Source organism: Anas acuta, chromosome 22 (genome assembly GCF_963932015.1).
Source record: "Anas acuta chromosome 22, bAnaAcu1.1, whole genome shotgun sequence".
Taxonomy (NCBI): domain Eukaryota; kingdom Metazoa; phylum Chordata; class Aves; order Anseriformes; family Anatidae; genus Anas; species Anas acuta.
Genome location: NC_089000.1, coordinates 4,559,697 through 4,576,175, shown reverse-complemented (window position 1 = coordinate 4,576,175; position 16,479 = coordinate 4,559,697). Strand labels below are relative to the sequence as shown.

At 45.2% G+C, this 16,479-nt stretch overlaps 1 protein-coding gene and 1 long non-coding RNA gene across 4 annotated transcripts in view; one reads left to right on the top strand and one right to left on the bottom strand.

Annotated features, from left to right (window-relative positions):
• MIB2 (MIB E3 ubiquitin protein ligase 2) overlaps positions 1-8,197 on the top strand; it is a 40,022-nt gene extending 31,825 nt beyond the window's left edge. For all 3 annotated transcript variants that reach the window (XM_068658804.1, XM_068658803.1, XM_068658805.1), the window contains 6 exons: positions 615-741; positions 1,037-1,267; positions 3,219-3,397; positions 4,335-4,519; positions 5,278-5,343; positions 6,979-8,197. In XM_068658804.1, coding sequence (XP_068514905.1) covers positions 615-741; positions 1,037-1,267; positions 3,219-3,397; positions 4,335-4,519; positions 5,278-5,343; positions 6,979-7,220 — 1,030 coding nt within the window. In that variant the 3' untranslated portion in view covers positions 7,221-8,197. The remainder of the gene's footprint in view (positions 1-614; positions 742-1,036; positions 1,268-3,218; positions 3,398-4,334; positions 4,520-5,277; positions 5,344-6,978) is intronic.
• A 211-nt stretch (positions 8,198-8,408) lies between these two features.
• Positions 8,409-14,053, bottom strand: LOC137843511 (uncharacterized). Its single transcript, XR_011089559.1, has 3 exons — positions 13,731-14,053; positions 8,987-13,134; positions 8,409-8,898 (listed from the first exon to the last, which is right to left on the bottom strand). It is a non-coding gene; the product is annotated as an uncharacterized lncRNA (long non-coding RNA).
• Between the last annotated feature and the right edge of the window lie 2,426 nt (positions 14,054-16,479).

The following is a 16,479-nucleotide window of genomic DNA, read 5'->3' as shown; positions in this document are numbered from 1 at the left end:
AAATGATCTCAAGAATCTGAGTGTTTTTCTTCCTTTTCCTTGCTTCTCTAGTTCTTAATTCTTATGCTAATGTGTTAATTCTCTGCAGAAATGGTTACTCAGCAAGAAAGAAGGGAAAGGCTGAGATCATCTAACTCGTTACATCCAATTTGAGATATTTTTAGCCATGCAAGTAGTGCAAAGCACTAGTACGGACAGGCTGTGTGACTTTTCTGCAGCAAGCTTCCTGGCAGTGTGTGCAATATTTGAAGGCAGCAAAGTGGTATAATGCTCTGCCTCATTAAAGCTGCTAGCAAAAGTCTGTTAGAAAATGTTGTTCCAATACTGGAGAGACAAAGGCAGAATTTGCCCTGAATTGTGTGCAAGTGTAACAATACCAGAAAGGAGCGTGGTTCTCTGTGATGATTATGCTGACAAAATCATCAGTGAATGTGTAATTGTTTTATTCTTGTAATTGTCTGCAAGATAGTGGGAGCACTCTGCATCGCATTTGACAGCTCATAGTGCTGCCTGTTTAAAATTGAGGAACCTAAGAGGCAGACCTGTGTCTTCTGCATTGTTTTCCTTCCCAATAAAGTAATTCTTCTGTCTCTGGTTTACCTCCAATGTTCTAGAGCCATAAAGAAGATTCTAGCAAGAGCTCGACAGTTAGTTGACTCTAAAAAGGAAGATGGCTTCACTGCCCTGCACCTTGCTGCTCTCAATAATCACAAAGAAGTGGCAGAAATTCTCATCAAAGAGGTAAGAAACAAAATAAAGCCACCAACAAAACTCTTAGCTCTCCCATTCTCTAAATCCCACATTTCCTCCTGAGTTTTGTTGAATTAATGCTGTGTGTGATGCAGAGGTTTGTGGGTCATATGGCCAAAATACAGAGAGCTAGATCATACAGCACTCTCTAGGAGATATTTTTATTTCTGTCCTGCAGATGGACTTGAGACTCAGGGCTTTAGCAAGTACCATAACTGCAGCGCTCTTCTTCAGCCAAACTCAGCAGCGATAGCTCTTTTTGTTTGATGCAATTCTTCTCTTCAAGGGTCGCTGTGATGTCAACCTCAAGAACAACCGAAATCAAACCCCTCTGCACCTGGCTGTCATCCAGGGACACGTAGGGATGGTGCAACTGCTGGTCAGCGAAGGCAGTGATGTCAATGCTGAAGACGAGGATGGGGACACGGCCATGCACATTGCCTTGGAACGACAGCAGCTGATGTCAGTCATGATGGAGAAGCGTGAAGGGGAGATGGGGTTGTCCCTTCTTTCCACGGTGAGCTGGGAACTGGAGAAATTCCAGCACCAAGGGCAGGAGAATGCATGATGATGATGGTGTGGCTGCAGATAGTGGGATCTAAGGGGGCAAAGGATGGCAGTGAAATTGTGCAAAGCCCGTCTAGCTAAACATGAAGCAAACCTTAATGCGTGTGGGAAAGCAGTGAATAAATCTGCTGAGAGTATGCTTGGTTTTACAGCACTAAACTTTGCATAGTCAGACACCAATTCATCCTGTATCCTCCCATTTTTTTATTAGCATTGTGTGCTGCTTTCTTGACATGGGAAAGATCACAAATCTGCTCACAGAGCCAAGAGCCTTTGGGTTTAATTCCTGCCCCAGAACCACAGCAATTCATTTCTATCTGATGACGTAGAAAATATGAGGCTAGCTAACCACAAACACCTCAGTTATCTGCAAATGTACTGCAGAATGTGAAAGATTAGACGTATTATATATGATGAAGGCTGTGTTGCTATAAAGCCTGAACTGGGTTTCACCATCTTGCTCCATATTCATGGAAATATGAATATATCCATATATATGGATATATGAATATATATATACACTTTTTCCATCTTTCACTGCAGAGCAAAAGCAAATTATACAACGCTAGACTTTTTTTTGCAAGATTTGTCAATTTGCAAAAGCACAAGTGCAGTGGAAAAACTGCTTTTCAGCATTTCTGCTACCTCTCAGGGATAGACTTTGTATGTGTACCATGGCTGATGACATTCAGAAGAGCAGAACTTCTTCCTCAGCCTGAACATGGGTCATTGCAGGATAGGCCTTAGATCTAGAAGTCAGTGCATGATGTGTAAGTATTGGAAGCTTAATCTGTCTTTTTGGCCAAGATATTAGATTAGTTTTTCAAAGTGTTTTGTCATCCATATAAATACCAACATGTGCATGCACCAAATTTGCAGTGCAAGCCAAGACTGCAAACACTGGTTATCCATTATGGATGGATTGAGAATTATTCCATTGTGGGGATAATATTGAAAAATCTGGCACAGAGTTTGTATTGTAATTTGAAATAAGCATAATTCAAACTGACATTCTGAAGGGGCACATGCTGTGTACCAAATTCCCATTCCTCCTTTCTACCTATTGGCACTTCAAAAAGTGCACCACCCTTCTTTCATGTTGCTCATTACCAATCTACCAGCGTTGATAGCAGGAATAGATAGCTCCAGCGCGTGACCGGAGATACTCCAGACTCAGGTCCTGATATCCACAGTGGCATCTCACACCAGCCTAACAATCACTTCTGAATGTCTCTGCCCATAAATTTAAGCAAAGGGATCAGCAGCAAAAATGGGTTTTATCATTTCATTAAGTCTGCACAACAGCTTTCCTAGCTGCTGGGCTTTAGCTGGTACGAGGGGCGGCCAATAGCCAGTCCTGGGGACAGAAATCTCAACACGATGCATCTGTGAATATTGTTCCCAATACTATTAACAGCAATGCTGTATCTAGATTCTGCAGATTCCTTCATGTTGAATTTTACATGCCCTGATCTACTTAAACGCTCTGATCTTTTAAACCAGTAGAAAATTGTTCAGAGTTTGGATCACGTACATAAAAACTTGGCTTTTTAAATAGCTGCTGCTGCTTAAGGATCCATACACCAGCTGCTCATCAACTGGTATTTACTGCACTGCCTTTGGTGTACACTTTGTGCTTTCTTTTCACTAACTGAAGAAGTGAATGCGTATTGCTATGGTTAGTAATGATTAGGTACCACTTAGGAGCAGTTTTATGTACTTCTGTTCCTGGAATGCAAGGCTTGAATCTGTTATTTGTATACTGAAGGATCTTCTTGCATTTCGTGAGTACAAAATTGCACTCTTAAATTGTCAATACAAGGATTAAGATTCTGTTTAGAATTTCATACAGCTATGTAACAGAATTTTCTATTAACAGAGTGTTTCTCAACATCTTTTAGCTGCAGGCTTCTGGCTTTCTTGGAAACGTAGAGTTGAATATTGGAACTGCAATTGCATGTTACTTAGCGCAAGAAGGAGCAGATATTAATTATGCAAACCATCGGGGAAAGTCTCCTTTAGACCTTGTTACAGATGGAAGGATTGTCCAGATCATCAAAGACTTTTCACAGAAATTCAGGTAAACCCACGTCCTCTGGGAACTAACTGCAGTAAATTTCCTTGTAAAATGTTGAGTGCTTCCCCAGCACTGTGGTGTCACAGCTGCCATGCCAGGAAGGATGAAGCTTTCCTGAAACACATCAGATGTCAGTCTGAGCACCTCCTGTTTCATCTGGAGCTGGTTGCTGGCGCTGTGTTTCTCAGGGCCTCTTTAAGGGTGCGTTCTGCCATTGGAAACAGTTGGCAAAAGCAGATGAACGCTGCTCACGCAAATTCAGCCTCCTGACTTGGGAGAGCCCTGAGGCAGTCTGAGAAGACTGTCCACCGAAGGCAAGAGCAGCTCCTCTCTGCAGGGTAATTTTGGATTCTGTTTTGCTTTCACTGGATTCTGCAGTTAGAGGTATTTGAAGTTTGAACAGAGACAAAATGCAATGAAAGAGTGGGTGCCAGAATCTGCAGAATTTATTCCAGAGCTAGATAAATGGTTGTTTTTCAGCTGACGAGAGAATAGCTTAGAAAGTGCCAAGGGAAGAATAGCAAGTGAAAATTCTCAGGTTCTGAGGAACTTTTGTTTGGATTTTGACTTTGCAAACATGAAAGCGGAGTTCTGTTTGATCTGAGGGCATAGACCTGCAGGTATGTTACTGCTGGAGGGGGAACCAGACAGCGGCTTCTGTAATTGGCCATGCTCCTGGTTCATTTTAAATAACAGGTGAAATACATCTCTTTAAATGTTTTTAAACATCTGGGGATTTAGAATCCAAGGAATCTCAGAATCCAAGGTAGAGGCTGAGTTGGTCCCACAAAGGGACTGAAGGCACACAAGTTAGAGCCGCAGTTGATCAGCCAGCAGTCTCCATGTGGAATGTTTCCCAGGGATTAATGCAATTTTGTGTGTTGCTGAAGAACAACTTGGAGTATGTGGCTCAAATTTCACGAGGTGTTCTCTGTTGCAGGGAACAGCAGGTTTCTTCAGACTGCTCAGCTGTCACCTGCAGCCTTCGCCGCGTGCACACCACCCCCAACACGATGACCAACCTGAGTGTCTCAAGCGTGGCAGTCCCCACAGAGTGCCTGGTCTGCTCAGAGCTGGCCTTGCTCATCCATTTCTTCCCCTGCCAGCACAGTATTGTCTGTGAAGGTAAATTCTTCTGCTTTTTCTGTACTTTTTTTTCCCACCTTTCCCGTTCCGCCATGCAGCCTCCCTGTCTAGACTGTCATATATCAAGGTCTGTCGAGCTGTGTGTGACCTGAAACAACCCCAGCATGACTTCAGTAACACTGTCTTTAGATAGGATGGCCAAAGTTATCCATGACAGGCACCCATTGTGCTGAGCACCTGCTGATAGGCCCCCCCAAGCAGTGCTTATGCCCTGGGTAATTCAGAAGGAAGGCCAGATGTTTCAGTTCTGGCTGGCAGTGTTTTATCCATCAAAACCTCCTGAGAAGGATTTCCCCCTTCTCTGGCTTTTGTTATCCCTTTGTATCTCGGCTGTTTTAATGGCAGCTTGCTCAAACATGTCTGCAAGCTTGTAACCTCATCAAGGCTCCCTCAGTCCCACCCCAGGGAATTTGGTAAGGGCTGTGTGTGAGGGCTGCATCCTTTTCACACAGAATAAAGAGCTGTTTTGCCTCCACGATGGCAACAGTTCTGGCAGCACAGAGATGTGAGGAGGTAAAGGTGTTTTAATTGCTACTAACATAGGAAGGACTAAACCAAAAGCCTAGGAGGTAGCTCAAAAAGAAGGCCATGTCCTCATTTCCATGCAGGAACAGTCTCATAATCACCCAGGGAGTTCTCAGGTCATTTAAAAGCTGATGTTCTTGAGCCTGTTCTCTTCCTCTCGCTTCTGGCACTGGTGGGCTTGATTGTAATCACTCCTTGTATCATTTTGGTAGAATGCTCCAGGAGAATGAAGAAGTGCATCAAATGTCAAGTGACAATAACCAAAAAAATCAAGCAAGGTATGTGTGCTGTTCCTACTGTTCAGTGCTATGTATTGGGAAGGGTCCTTCACAGCATTCGTTTGAGAAATGTGCATGAGGAAGAAAGTTGTGTTTTGGGGAGAGAAAAGAGGGGAGTACCCATTGCTCTGATCACATTCAGAGAAGAAAAAGTACTTTCAGCTGCCATGGGCCAAAATCAAGCTGCAGAGACAGGACATTTGAGGAAGCTAGAGCTGTGCCTGGCTTATTCTGTGCAGCATCAGGTTCTCTGCAGTTAGAACTGCAGTCTCCTCCAGTCTACCTATCTACACAGGCAGCAATTTAACAATGAAAATTTGTGAGAAAGGAAAAATGGCAGCTTGTGAAAGCCTTGCTTCTCACCTGGCTGAAATTCCAGTGCCTGTGCAGGGCTGGCATTGGCCAGCTCTCCAAGAATTGTTGAGCTGGGTTGTTTTGATAAAGATCTTTAGCCCCACCTAAAACAGATTGTCTTGTGTCTGTATCACTCCATCCAGAATGGCAAATGTGTGTCATCAAGATGGTGGCAGCTTTGGAACTCCAAAGAGTGGAGAAGGAAAAAAAAAAAAGTTTGCCTGACAGTAGGTGGGAGCATTTGTCTTTGCTCCAGACTGCTAAATGGCATCAAAATGGAAACAAGAATTCCAAGGGAGACATTTGCATGCAGATTGCAGTTACAGAAAGGAACATCTCAGTCTGAGTATATCAGCAGGACTTAACGATGAGTGATGTCTTCAGAGTGTCTTAGCAAGCTCTCTGTTCCCAAACTTGCTTCACTCTATGGATTTGAAGTCACTTCTTACACCACTGAACTACAACTTGATCCGGGAAAGGGGAAAGGGGCATCTGTATTGAAGTGTAAAACTACCTGATCAAAGATTAAGGAGCAGAAGATGAGCAGAGGCTGTATTGAGCTGAAACTTGAAATTTTCAGAGGCTGTATTGAACTGAAACTGGATATTTCCTTGAGCTGGCAGTTTTACAAGTATTTGGGGTTCTTCTTTCACATTTCATCTATGTAGTGCAACTATCTCTGTAAGGTCCACTGAATTTTGCATGTAGAGTCAACTAAAGGACTCTACTTGTGTAGCTTTGTGTGTGCAAAAGTCACTGTAAGTGATGTCAAATGATGTCGTCTTGTTTTACCATGTGTGTCCTGAAAAATACCAGCAGAAATTTGAATCCCAAATGTAATCAGGAGGTTGAGAGAGCATGGTACCAGTAGAACTGTGAGGACTCCTGGACTAGTATGGCAGAACATCACAACCAGTACCAAAAGCTTTTACTTTAAGGTAGCACCAGTATATTCCAGAACACTAAGGCAGGACAGATCAGACAACATTTGCATTTTCTTTTTATTTGTTTTGATTCTTTTATCTTTTTTAAAAAAGAAACAGGCAGACAAAAGCAAACAAACAAAAAATGCTGAGCAAGAAAACAGGAAAGCAGCACTGGCCAGTGTGTAAAAAAGCATCATCTCTGGCTTTTTGTTTGTGGAATCCCTGGACAAGGCTTAGTGAAGAGAGTTTAGTCTGAGCTAATTGCTGCTCATTGAGGGACAGTCTGATTAAAGAGATGCTGCATGAGGCAGAGCACAGTAGCCACTAACTGTCTCCCTGCTCTCCCGCCCTGCAGACAGCACCGAGGTGGAGTGCAGCCCGAGCTCTGAATCCACAGATCAGAGGAAGCTGATGGAGGAGCTGCAGAACCGCTACCGGCAGATGGAAGAGCGCATCACCTGCCCCATTTGCATCGACGACCAAATCAAACTGGTCTTCCAGTGTGGACATGGCTCTTGCCCAGACTGCAGCACAGCCCTTACTGTCTGCCCCATCTGCCGGCAGGCTATCCGGGAGAGGATTCAGATCTTTGTCTAAGGATATGCTTGCTTCCCTTCCCATTCCCACCTCCCTCATTTACTTCCTTTTTGTTTGCATTTTAGATGAGAAGCGCTGCTCGGTCTGGGTTTGGCTACCTGCAAAGCCAGCGTGAGAGAGGGGGGGGAGACAAATAATGTGATTGGGGTGGAGGTGGAGGGAGGGAGTCCCCTCTGCTCCCAGTGTCATACAGGCAAGGAGTGGTGCAGGGCAGGCAGCCACCTCGCCTGGGGCTGCTGCTCCATCAGAAAGACGTGAAGTAAAGAACACTGAACTGTCAACTGAAGTCAGAAGAGACGTGCAGACCAGAGGTGATAGACTTTCATACGCAGGTGTTTTCAAGGGCATCCAGCTCCAGTGCCTGCAGCACGTCCCGTGCCCTGCAGGGGCAGAGCTGGAGCCTTGGCACTCGGCAGTGCTCTGAAGGAGACGCTGGAGAAGGACCAGCCTTATCCCTCGGCAGGCAGAGGCAAAAAGCACACGCTTGCACTTCACAGGAGGAGGTATCAGAGGAGATCAGTCCTGGCCATCAGTCCTCCTCATTGCCTGTTGCTGGTAGGGAGGTGATGTCCTCAGACAGCGTGTTCTCTGAACTGGAACTTGGGGGCTCAACAAGAATTCGGACTGACAGAGGCAAATCTGGATGTGATGAGATCCTGGGAACAGAGCGTGTGCCTTAGAGATAAAGTAGTGAACACTGATTGGAGAAAACATGTTGTTCCAACAGGACCTTCTACGTGACACTCTTCTTCCATGTTTTTTTTCTGCACAATGGTGTGTTCAGAGACTCCTGAGCTTTCTATCCATAATGCCAAAGGCAGGTGTTAAATACTCCAATCAAAGTGTAAAGAAAATAAATAGTAATAATTAAGAGATGAGAAAGAGGGATTTCATTTTGGTTTCTTTGTTTTGCAGCAAAACTTAATAAAATAAAATCTATATTTTTCCTGAGCATTAAAATGAATGTACAAACAGTAGCTGAACTATGGATCTGGCTGTATTGTGTTTTCCAACTGTCTGACTGAAGAAATATTATCCGGTGACTCTGTCCTGTAAAGTAACTGTTGGTGGAAGTGCCAACCTGTAGGGCTAGCGTGCCATGCGTGTGTGTACGTATCCTTCTGTGTTTGTGTGTGGTATCTATCTTTAATGACACAATTATACACAAGTGATACTGTTTGTTACATCTTGCAAGCAATATTTAAAAAAAAAAGGAACAAAACTACTGTGGTCCTCTACTATCTTTGTTCATTGGCAAAGAGATGGCAAATATTTTAAAGAAATCTTGGATTTGTGCAATATGGGGTAGCTATGAATGTAGCTCTTACTTCATCTTAGTCCTCTGGTGGTGTGAAAAAGTGCTGTCACAGTCCCTGATTCTTACAGCTGATCTTCCTCCAAATATTCACTTGAAGCTGTTACAAATTCAGTGGGGTTTTGATACAGGGCTACAAAAAAGAAACAGATTTAACCCCATGTGGGCTCACGTTTAATTCTGAAAGAAGCTGAAGCTGAATTTCAGAATCAGCTTTGGTGAAATCAGAAGTGTACATGTATTTGTTTATTTCCCAGAAGTTCACGTTAGGGTGTGTGCCTTCGGAATAAGCAGGTATTTACCCAAGTGGCTGCTGTATTGTGACGAGGCCTCAGGTGAAGAGGACGGTGCAAAGGCTGCTTTCTGGAACGAGAAGACCGAACCACCGTTACGAAGTAAGAGCTACCCTTTGCTTCAAGTGAAGCATTTTCCAGAATATCCATTACCCTACCTGGATGCAGTTGTTGCAGCAGAGATTTTCTTTTTTCCTGGCTAATAGAGATCTTGTAGAGAAAGAAGATTTTCCATCAATTGTACATTTTATTTTTTTATTTTATTTTTTTTTAACAAATTCCCATTCAAGAGCTCCTGATTTTTTTTTCTTGTATTACTAAATGAGAGATGGATTTTGCACAGCACAATGTACCCGCTTACGTAGCATGGGAACTGTTTGTAAGCACAGCTTTGGGGCTGGGGCTCTGTTCTTTCATTTCCCTGTTTCTGTTGTGATTGCTTTTGATGCCCAAGGAGCAAGAGTCGAGCTGTTAAACACCATTTTGACCCTTTCATTTCCTAGTAAGAAGAAGGGAATTGCTGCATTAATGGAGAAGAACCAAGCTGGTCAGTGGAGCTGCAGGAACAGGAGGGGATCAGCAGGAAGCAGTGTGTCCAGGTATGGTTTTTGACAGGCTTTGTCCTCACAGCAGGTTCAGCTCCATGGGAGGCTGAGATTTTCTCCTCTTGTATTTTGGGGAAATAAACTGGGAAGCTCCGTGTTTTCCTTGGGTCTTCTAAATCATAGTTCTGTAGCTTGCATCAGCGTTGGTTTTGAAAAGGAAAGATCTTGCTGAGTCTGGTATAAATCTTTAAATATGAGGCAGCAGCTGAGACAGGTTAATGCTCTAACTACTGGGCTCTGTGTAATCCTCCCAGCTGAAATGTCAGCTCACATTTCCCAACTGGCCTACAAGAAGGGGGTGGTTTTTTTTCCATTAACCAGCCTGTTCTGGTTGCAGTTCTTCCACAATACTTACGGGTGGTGCGAACTCAGGCTTCTCGTGAAATTGAAATCTATATCGCTATTCCCAGGAATGAGCCTTCTGTACGAAGGGTTTAAAAATGTCCCAGGGGAAAAAAAGAAAAAGAGATTGTCCTGCAGACAATAAAGCAGGACTTTATTTTACTCGCATGGAGCAGAGCACATACTTTACTAACATGGGTACTTGTGTGACCTTTATTGAGTCTTCATGGTTGGATTTTGTGTAGTTTTTCAACCTTACAAGAGGTGGTTCCTCAAGGTTTTCCATCAGCACCTGCCATACCGGGCTGTGCAGAGCATCCTCTTGCTTTGAAATGGACTCTTGGGATGTCTCAGTGTGAATCCTCCTGAAAACGTCTAGTTGCTTCTGCAGTCTTGGCCATCATTTAGAAGTGAACACAATTTTAGTCTTTTGCTGTGGATACTTACTTGTAGTTAGTCTTTAAATGAACATGGTCCTTCTCAGTCAGTCTCCTATTATTGGAGAATTTCTGTGCTTCCTTTAGAATACAAAGGAGGCTGTGTGCTATTCTATTTCTTGCCTTTTAGTTCAGCCTCAGGAAATTCTTCATAACAAGTGTGACCCCTTTTACTTTCTTACTTTCTTATGCGTGCTGTCACTTAATTTTTTCCTGGCAGATAGTGTGCTAATCCAGCTGGGAGACTGGTATTTGACTTGGCAGCTGGTCTCGTGAGCAGGCTTTTCACGCAATTGGATTTTCATGGAAAATTGATTTTGTAAACCTGCCATTACTCTGGGCATCCTAGGGGTCAGCCCCAAGCCTTCTGAAATCCGTACCTGGGGTTCTTTCACTTGGCCTCAGTGGTCTTTTTGGAATAGTGCTTGGTATGCAGAGGGATTGCGCGATCCCGGGGCAGAAAGTGCCTGCTTTCAGTGGGCTGGAGGAAGGCTTCAAGTTTGGAGGAAGTAATAATGCAGGTATTTGTAACCCTGTTTTGTTTGACCACTAAATTAGGCTGATGTGATTGAAGTGCAGACAAGGGACAAAGCCTGTCCCCGATGCCACCCATGCAGGCAGGGTGACAGATGGCTGCAGGGGCCACCGCCAGTTCCTGATGCCTGTTCACACCCTCATGTGCTGCTGTCTGGAATCCGGGTGTGCAAACAGCTCTAAACCCCCGAAATTTCTCCCTCAGCTAATTTCAAGGCTTATTTACCCAACTGGATCCACACGGATTATGGAGTGCATTGCAGGGGAAGTTTGGTTAGCTCAGTCCTGCCACAGTTCAGTGCAGCTGTCAGGATAAATGACTTTTTTTGGGGAGAGAAGTAGAAATATGCATTTGCTTAATTAACTCAATACTACAGCAATTCCCAAACATTAAACACACACTGCACAAACCACCAAACCAGGAAAGGCCTCCTAAGGCTGGTATTTCTTGGCCAATTCATAGGTTGGGACACATTTTCAAGGAAATCAAGTGTCTGATGGTGTATAGAGCAGCTACAGAAACCCATGAGAGCCTTCAGACATCTGACACCTCTTAGCTCTGATGGGAATTCCTGTAAGTGTTCCAAAAATCAGGGCTTCAAGATCTTGCATCCTGCCTGCGTCTTTCAACAGAGTAAATAGCATTTCAGAGCTCTGATTTTTGCACAGGTTTCAAATCTCACACACAAACCCAGGTTTTCAGAGATGAGGGAAGGTGTTGAAAGCCAAACACCTTGAAATCCTAGACCAGTGGGTGTGGAGCTTCTTGAAATCTGGCCTCAGGAGCCAAGTGTCTACAATTCTGACTTCTAATAAGACTGGGAAAGCCCAGCACTTTGGAAAATTGGTCCCTAAACTCTGTGTGCCTTGGATTGTTTGTGCATAGTGCGGAGTGCCCATACAATATATCCCTGTGGCATTGTTAGCTACAGCTTTTGATGGGTGAAGAGCAGGGCAGGATGGGTGCTGGAGGGACCAGACCAGGAGAAAATTGGTATTTATCTCCTGAGGGTTTTTAAAGAAATGTGCTCTCCTCTTTGGTCCTGCAGGTGCAGCGAGAGATGCGCGTCCCAGCTGCCCCAGTGTGCCTGCTGCTGCTGTGCTGCTCTCACACCGTGCACTGGACGTACAAAGGTAACAAAAATGAGGCTGCTTTGGGATCACTGCTGCCTGCCAACTTGCTGAGACGCTCGCATTCTGCAGGCGCAACACTCAGCTGGACACTGCTTTTGTTAGTGAGAGGTCTCCAGCGAGCAGCTAATTTATTTCCCTTTATTGATGACTGCGTATCTTGGAAATGGTTTTCCCCAGTGCCACCCCTTTGTGCTCCCCTGTGCAGTGAGGACGCATGATCAGGGCTGGCAGACCCAAAAGGTTTGAACAACGGGGAAAATCTTTGCAATGTCTTAGAATAAAAGCTGCCCTTTGGATGATTCTGAAAGGAAAACCTTTAAATACTGCTTGTCCATTATTTTATTGTCACACCCTATTCAGAACATGTCACCAAAAAAAAGTGGTCCTCTGTAGATCTTGTGAAACTTTATTTGATTTGTAATTGTTTCAGGAGCTTGCTTGCAGAATTTGCTGAAGTAAATGGCAGTTCTTTTACACTCTTCAGTGGGCTGGGACTCAGGATGAAGGAAAGGCTGTTGCTGAGTGGATGCAATCCTGCAATTAGCCCACCAAGCTGTTTGCAGAAGTCCTTGCTGGATTTCCTTCTGCCCTTTCCTAAGCCCTCCATATTTATTCAATGTCAGGAAATAAAATGCCTGCAAACTTTCATTGCTTAAATGAAATAAAAAGAAAAGAGTTGGCAAATGGTAACAAATCCCCAGCTGTGGCTTTGATCCTAATAATTAGAAAATTAGGGAGATGATGAAATAGCTTTGATCTACTTTCTTTTAAAAACACTCACCTCTCCTTCCAAACCATCTCTGCATGGTTTGCACTCAGCAAGTGTAAACAGCCACGTGCTGGTTATTCCTCAGCTCTAGCTTTGTTCGTCTCAGACGAGTCTCCGTTGATCAATATATTGCAGTTTAAGGGAGGGATGTAAGCAGAATAAAAGGTTTCCATAGTGGCTGTCTGTCACAGCCATGACAGAGATGGCATCAAAATTTCTACTTAACCTCAAAGTCTTAAATACAGCACTATGGAGAGCACAAATAGCCTTGATGGGTTCAAGCAGCAATTAGCAGTTTCAGCAGCACTCAGACCTTGCAGGAAAGATTCAAATTGGGGTTAAGAGGTTTTAAAGCCATTGGATAAAGGACAGTATCCAGCATGCCAGGTGTCCTCTGCATTTGCTTCCTCCATGGACAGGCACAGGAGGTGAGTGCAGAGGGCTCTTACTGCAATGCAGGTCTCATGTTTTGCAGCACAGTTGTCCTGCAGACAAAATAATGTATATTTTCAGACTGCTGAGCTAGCAACAGCTCCCGCCCCATCCTAATGACCTGGTTTGCTTCTCCTCCGCAGAGGCCGAGCTGGATGAAGAGCACTGGGGGCAAACACCAGTTTCCCATCAACAACCAGAGGAAGAAAGTGGTGCACAACCCCCAGCTGCTGCAGCTAGAGCTGAGTGGTTACGACGAGCCCTTGCAGGGGGACTTCACAACGACCAGCAATGGCCATTCAGGTAAGGCTGGGGGGAGCCTGTTTATCTCCTGCCTACAAAGAGGAGCTCGTTTCTGGCAAAGGAGCAGACATACAGCTCATACAGCCCCCTTCAGCCCCATTTTGCAGGCTTCAGTGGTCCCTGACCCACAGCACGGTGCATGCACCATCCCTGATCATGCAGCATCAGGACCCCCTGTGCTGCTGCCATGACCATGGGCGATGCTGGCAGCAAAGCCAAACCTCACATTTTTGAAGTGCAGACGTTGGTAATGGTAGGGCTGGCCTGAAACCACAGCCTTTTGCCCACACCTCTTTGTTAGCACCCTGCACCATCCCACAGTGCGTTTATTGGAGGAAATACAAACCTGAGAGCATCCTGCTTTTAAGCTGTAAGGCAAGCTGTGGTCTGTCTTCTGGAGGGTTTGTCTGGGCAGCGCAGCAAGCACTCATCACTGGAGTATAAAGGAGATTTTATGAGTTCAGATATGTATTTTTGCCCCTGTGTAGTGAGAACCAGAAGTGATGGGATGGGAGAACTGTAGCTCAGCAGTGAGCTGGCAGCTGATGGTTGGTTAGCTGTAGTCACACAAGGCAGAGGAGGAGCCCTCCTACAGCCCTCAGGAAGGGAAGCTGAAGCACAGCCCAAGTTAAACGCCTTGCCTTTGGCTGCACAGCCTCAGAGCAAGGCTTCTCCTTTAGAGGTCCTGGATGCTCCTGCTGCAGGTAATGACTTACCTAAATAATTCATCAGCTGCTGCTGCTGGGGTAATGCTTGTAGACTACAGATGAGCAGCAAGAGAAGAATTTCCCAATAACTGCTGCAGGGGAATGAGTATTTTCAAGGCATTTGGAACATGAAGAGCCTGGTTGCTCTCTAATCCCCCACGCCAGTCCTTTCTTCTCTCTGCAGCAGGGAGAAAGGAATATAGAGCAAGAACAAGGAACTGAAGCGATGAGAGACGCCCTCTTCAGAGAGAGGCTGCTGTGATTGTATTTCTAAAAATCATCATGAATAAGCACTCCTATTTTTCCCCCTTGCAAGCCTGACATTCAGCTGGAAGTTGTCATATCAGCACTGCCACCCTGACAGCCTGCACACCAATTCCTGCAGGTTTAGCTTTCGCATCTCTGCACGTGTGCCTTTCCCTATTCTCTTGTCAACATCAAGACAGCGATGCTCTAACGTGGGGCGTTTTAATACAGCACAACAACAGCCTGCAGTCACAGCTCCTGCAAAGGCAGGCGCAGTTTCCCCACTGATTTCAGAGGGCTGCCACAGGGTGCCAATCCCCCATGAGGAAAATCTCCCACTGTGCCACACCTAAAGGAGGTCAGCAAATGGATTAATCCACAGGAATCTCTGCTCGAGCTCTCAGGTGCTGAAGAACAAGTTTCTCACCTAAGAAACCAGCTGCACTTTTGGCACCTGATGTGCAGCATCTATTAACTCCTTACCTCAACCCCTTGGAGGCTAGAGGTGGGAGAAGACCCTGGCCCCGTGTGCTGTTCCCCTGCAGAACCCACATCGTGGGACCACAAGGCAGGTCCAGCTCAGAGCAGTAACTCTCCCCCTTTACATGGAGATCCAGGGCAAGAAGCAGAAGGAAGTTGGGCTGTTAGCAGCAAAGCAATTACACAAAATGCCTTTTGGAAGATTTAACCTTCCCCTAGACTCAGAACACATCTCGCTGGCTGTGTTTTGCAGAAGGTAGAAGCCATAATGAGGTACTTGAGGCAAATAATCCTAATTATGGAAGGCAGTCAGCAGGGATCTTACATAAAAAGTAAGGTAGGTGTTTATTTCCCACTGTAGATGCTTTGGGATATCACAAGGAAACAGGTTCTCATCTTGTCTGGCTGTCAACACTTTACAAACAAAAGAAACTCTCTCCTCTAACCCAAGCTCTGACTACTGAATCACACACGGTGCTACCTTTAGCAATGAGAGTTGCTATTTTATTTTACAACATGCTCCGGGCTTTCACTAGGATGAAGCAATTCTCCATTTTAAGCCCTAAATTCAGCATATTTATTACCCTAATATATAATCTGTGGCAGTACACCAGCAGGAACGCCAATGTTTCATAGCCCTGGTGTGAATGCTCCCAGCAAAGCGAGACAAAGGGCTCTGTCTCTCAACCCCCCCAGCCCAAAGCAGCTATTTCAGATTTGCAGGGCTCTGGCCCAGCATGCCCGTCCCTAACAGGCACAGAGCCCAGAAGATGGAAAATGATGGTGAAGGGTTAGGTGAGGCTGGTTGCTTTGTTATTTCTGACCCCCTCCTCTTCTCCCTGGAAATAACGAGATGAACAAATGCATGCAGAGCCCTGCAAGATGTGATGTGCGGTGCCAGGCACAAGCATTAAACCATTTTTATAGGTGTCTAAGGAAAAACCCAGAGCTGCCCAGCTGGGAATCAGCTCTGCTCTCACTAAATACTCACATAAATACTTTTTGGTGGGGAAGGCACTAGTGGGCGCTTGTGAGAAAGCAGCAAGCCACAGAACGCTTGCATCTGTGCATACCACCGGGTCAGAGTTAAAATAACTTCTTTCAGGCACAATATCTTCACCATGACTTAGCTGATAAGAGCCTCAACAGGCTCTTCCCTTCCCTTGCTAATGCTCAGCAAGAGACCCTGCAGGGTCCCCCTGCCACAAGCTGCTGGGTTTAACCCTGAGCACTCCTAGGCCAAAGCACTGACCCTGCTGCTTTAAAACAAAGCTCTTCCCCAAACCTCCTACAAACCAGAATGCAGGAGAGCTGCCACGTGCAGGTCCTGGCTTTTGGTAAGTCCAGCTGTCTGATTGCTCTAGAACAATGCCAGCCAGAAGAGCTCAGCCTCAGACTGGAGCAGATCCAGACGCAGCTCCAGGACATGAAGAAAGAGTTGCTGAATGGAGTGAGCCACGTGGGTAAGAAACATATCTCGGGGCCTTCTCCAACAGGGTGAATGATGCATGTGAACCTGTAGATGTCATAGCATGGGGAGAAACCTCCATGACCCTCTTGGGAGGAGTGGTTCTGGAGTCAGACACCAGCTGTCAGTGACCCTCCCACACCCCCTTTAAAAAAAAAAAAAAAAAAGGAAACAAAAGAATGCAAACCACTTGC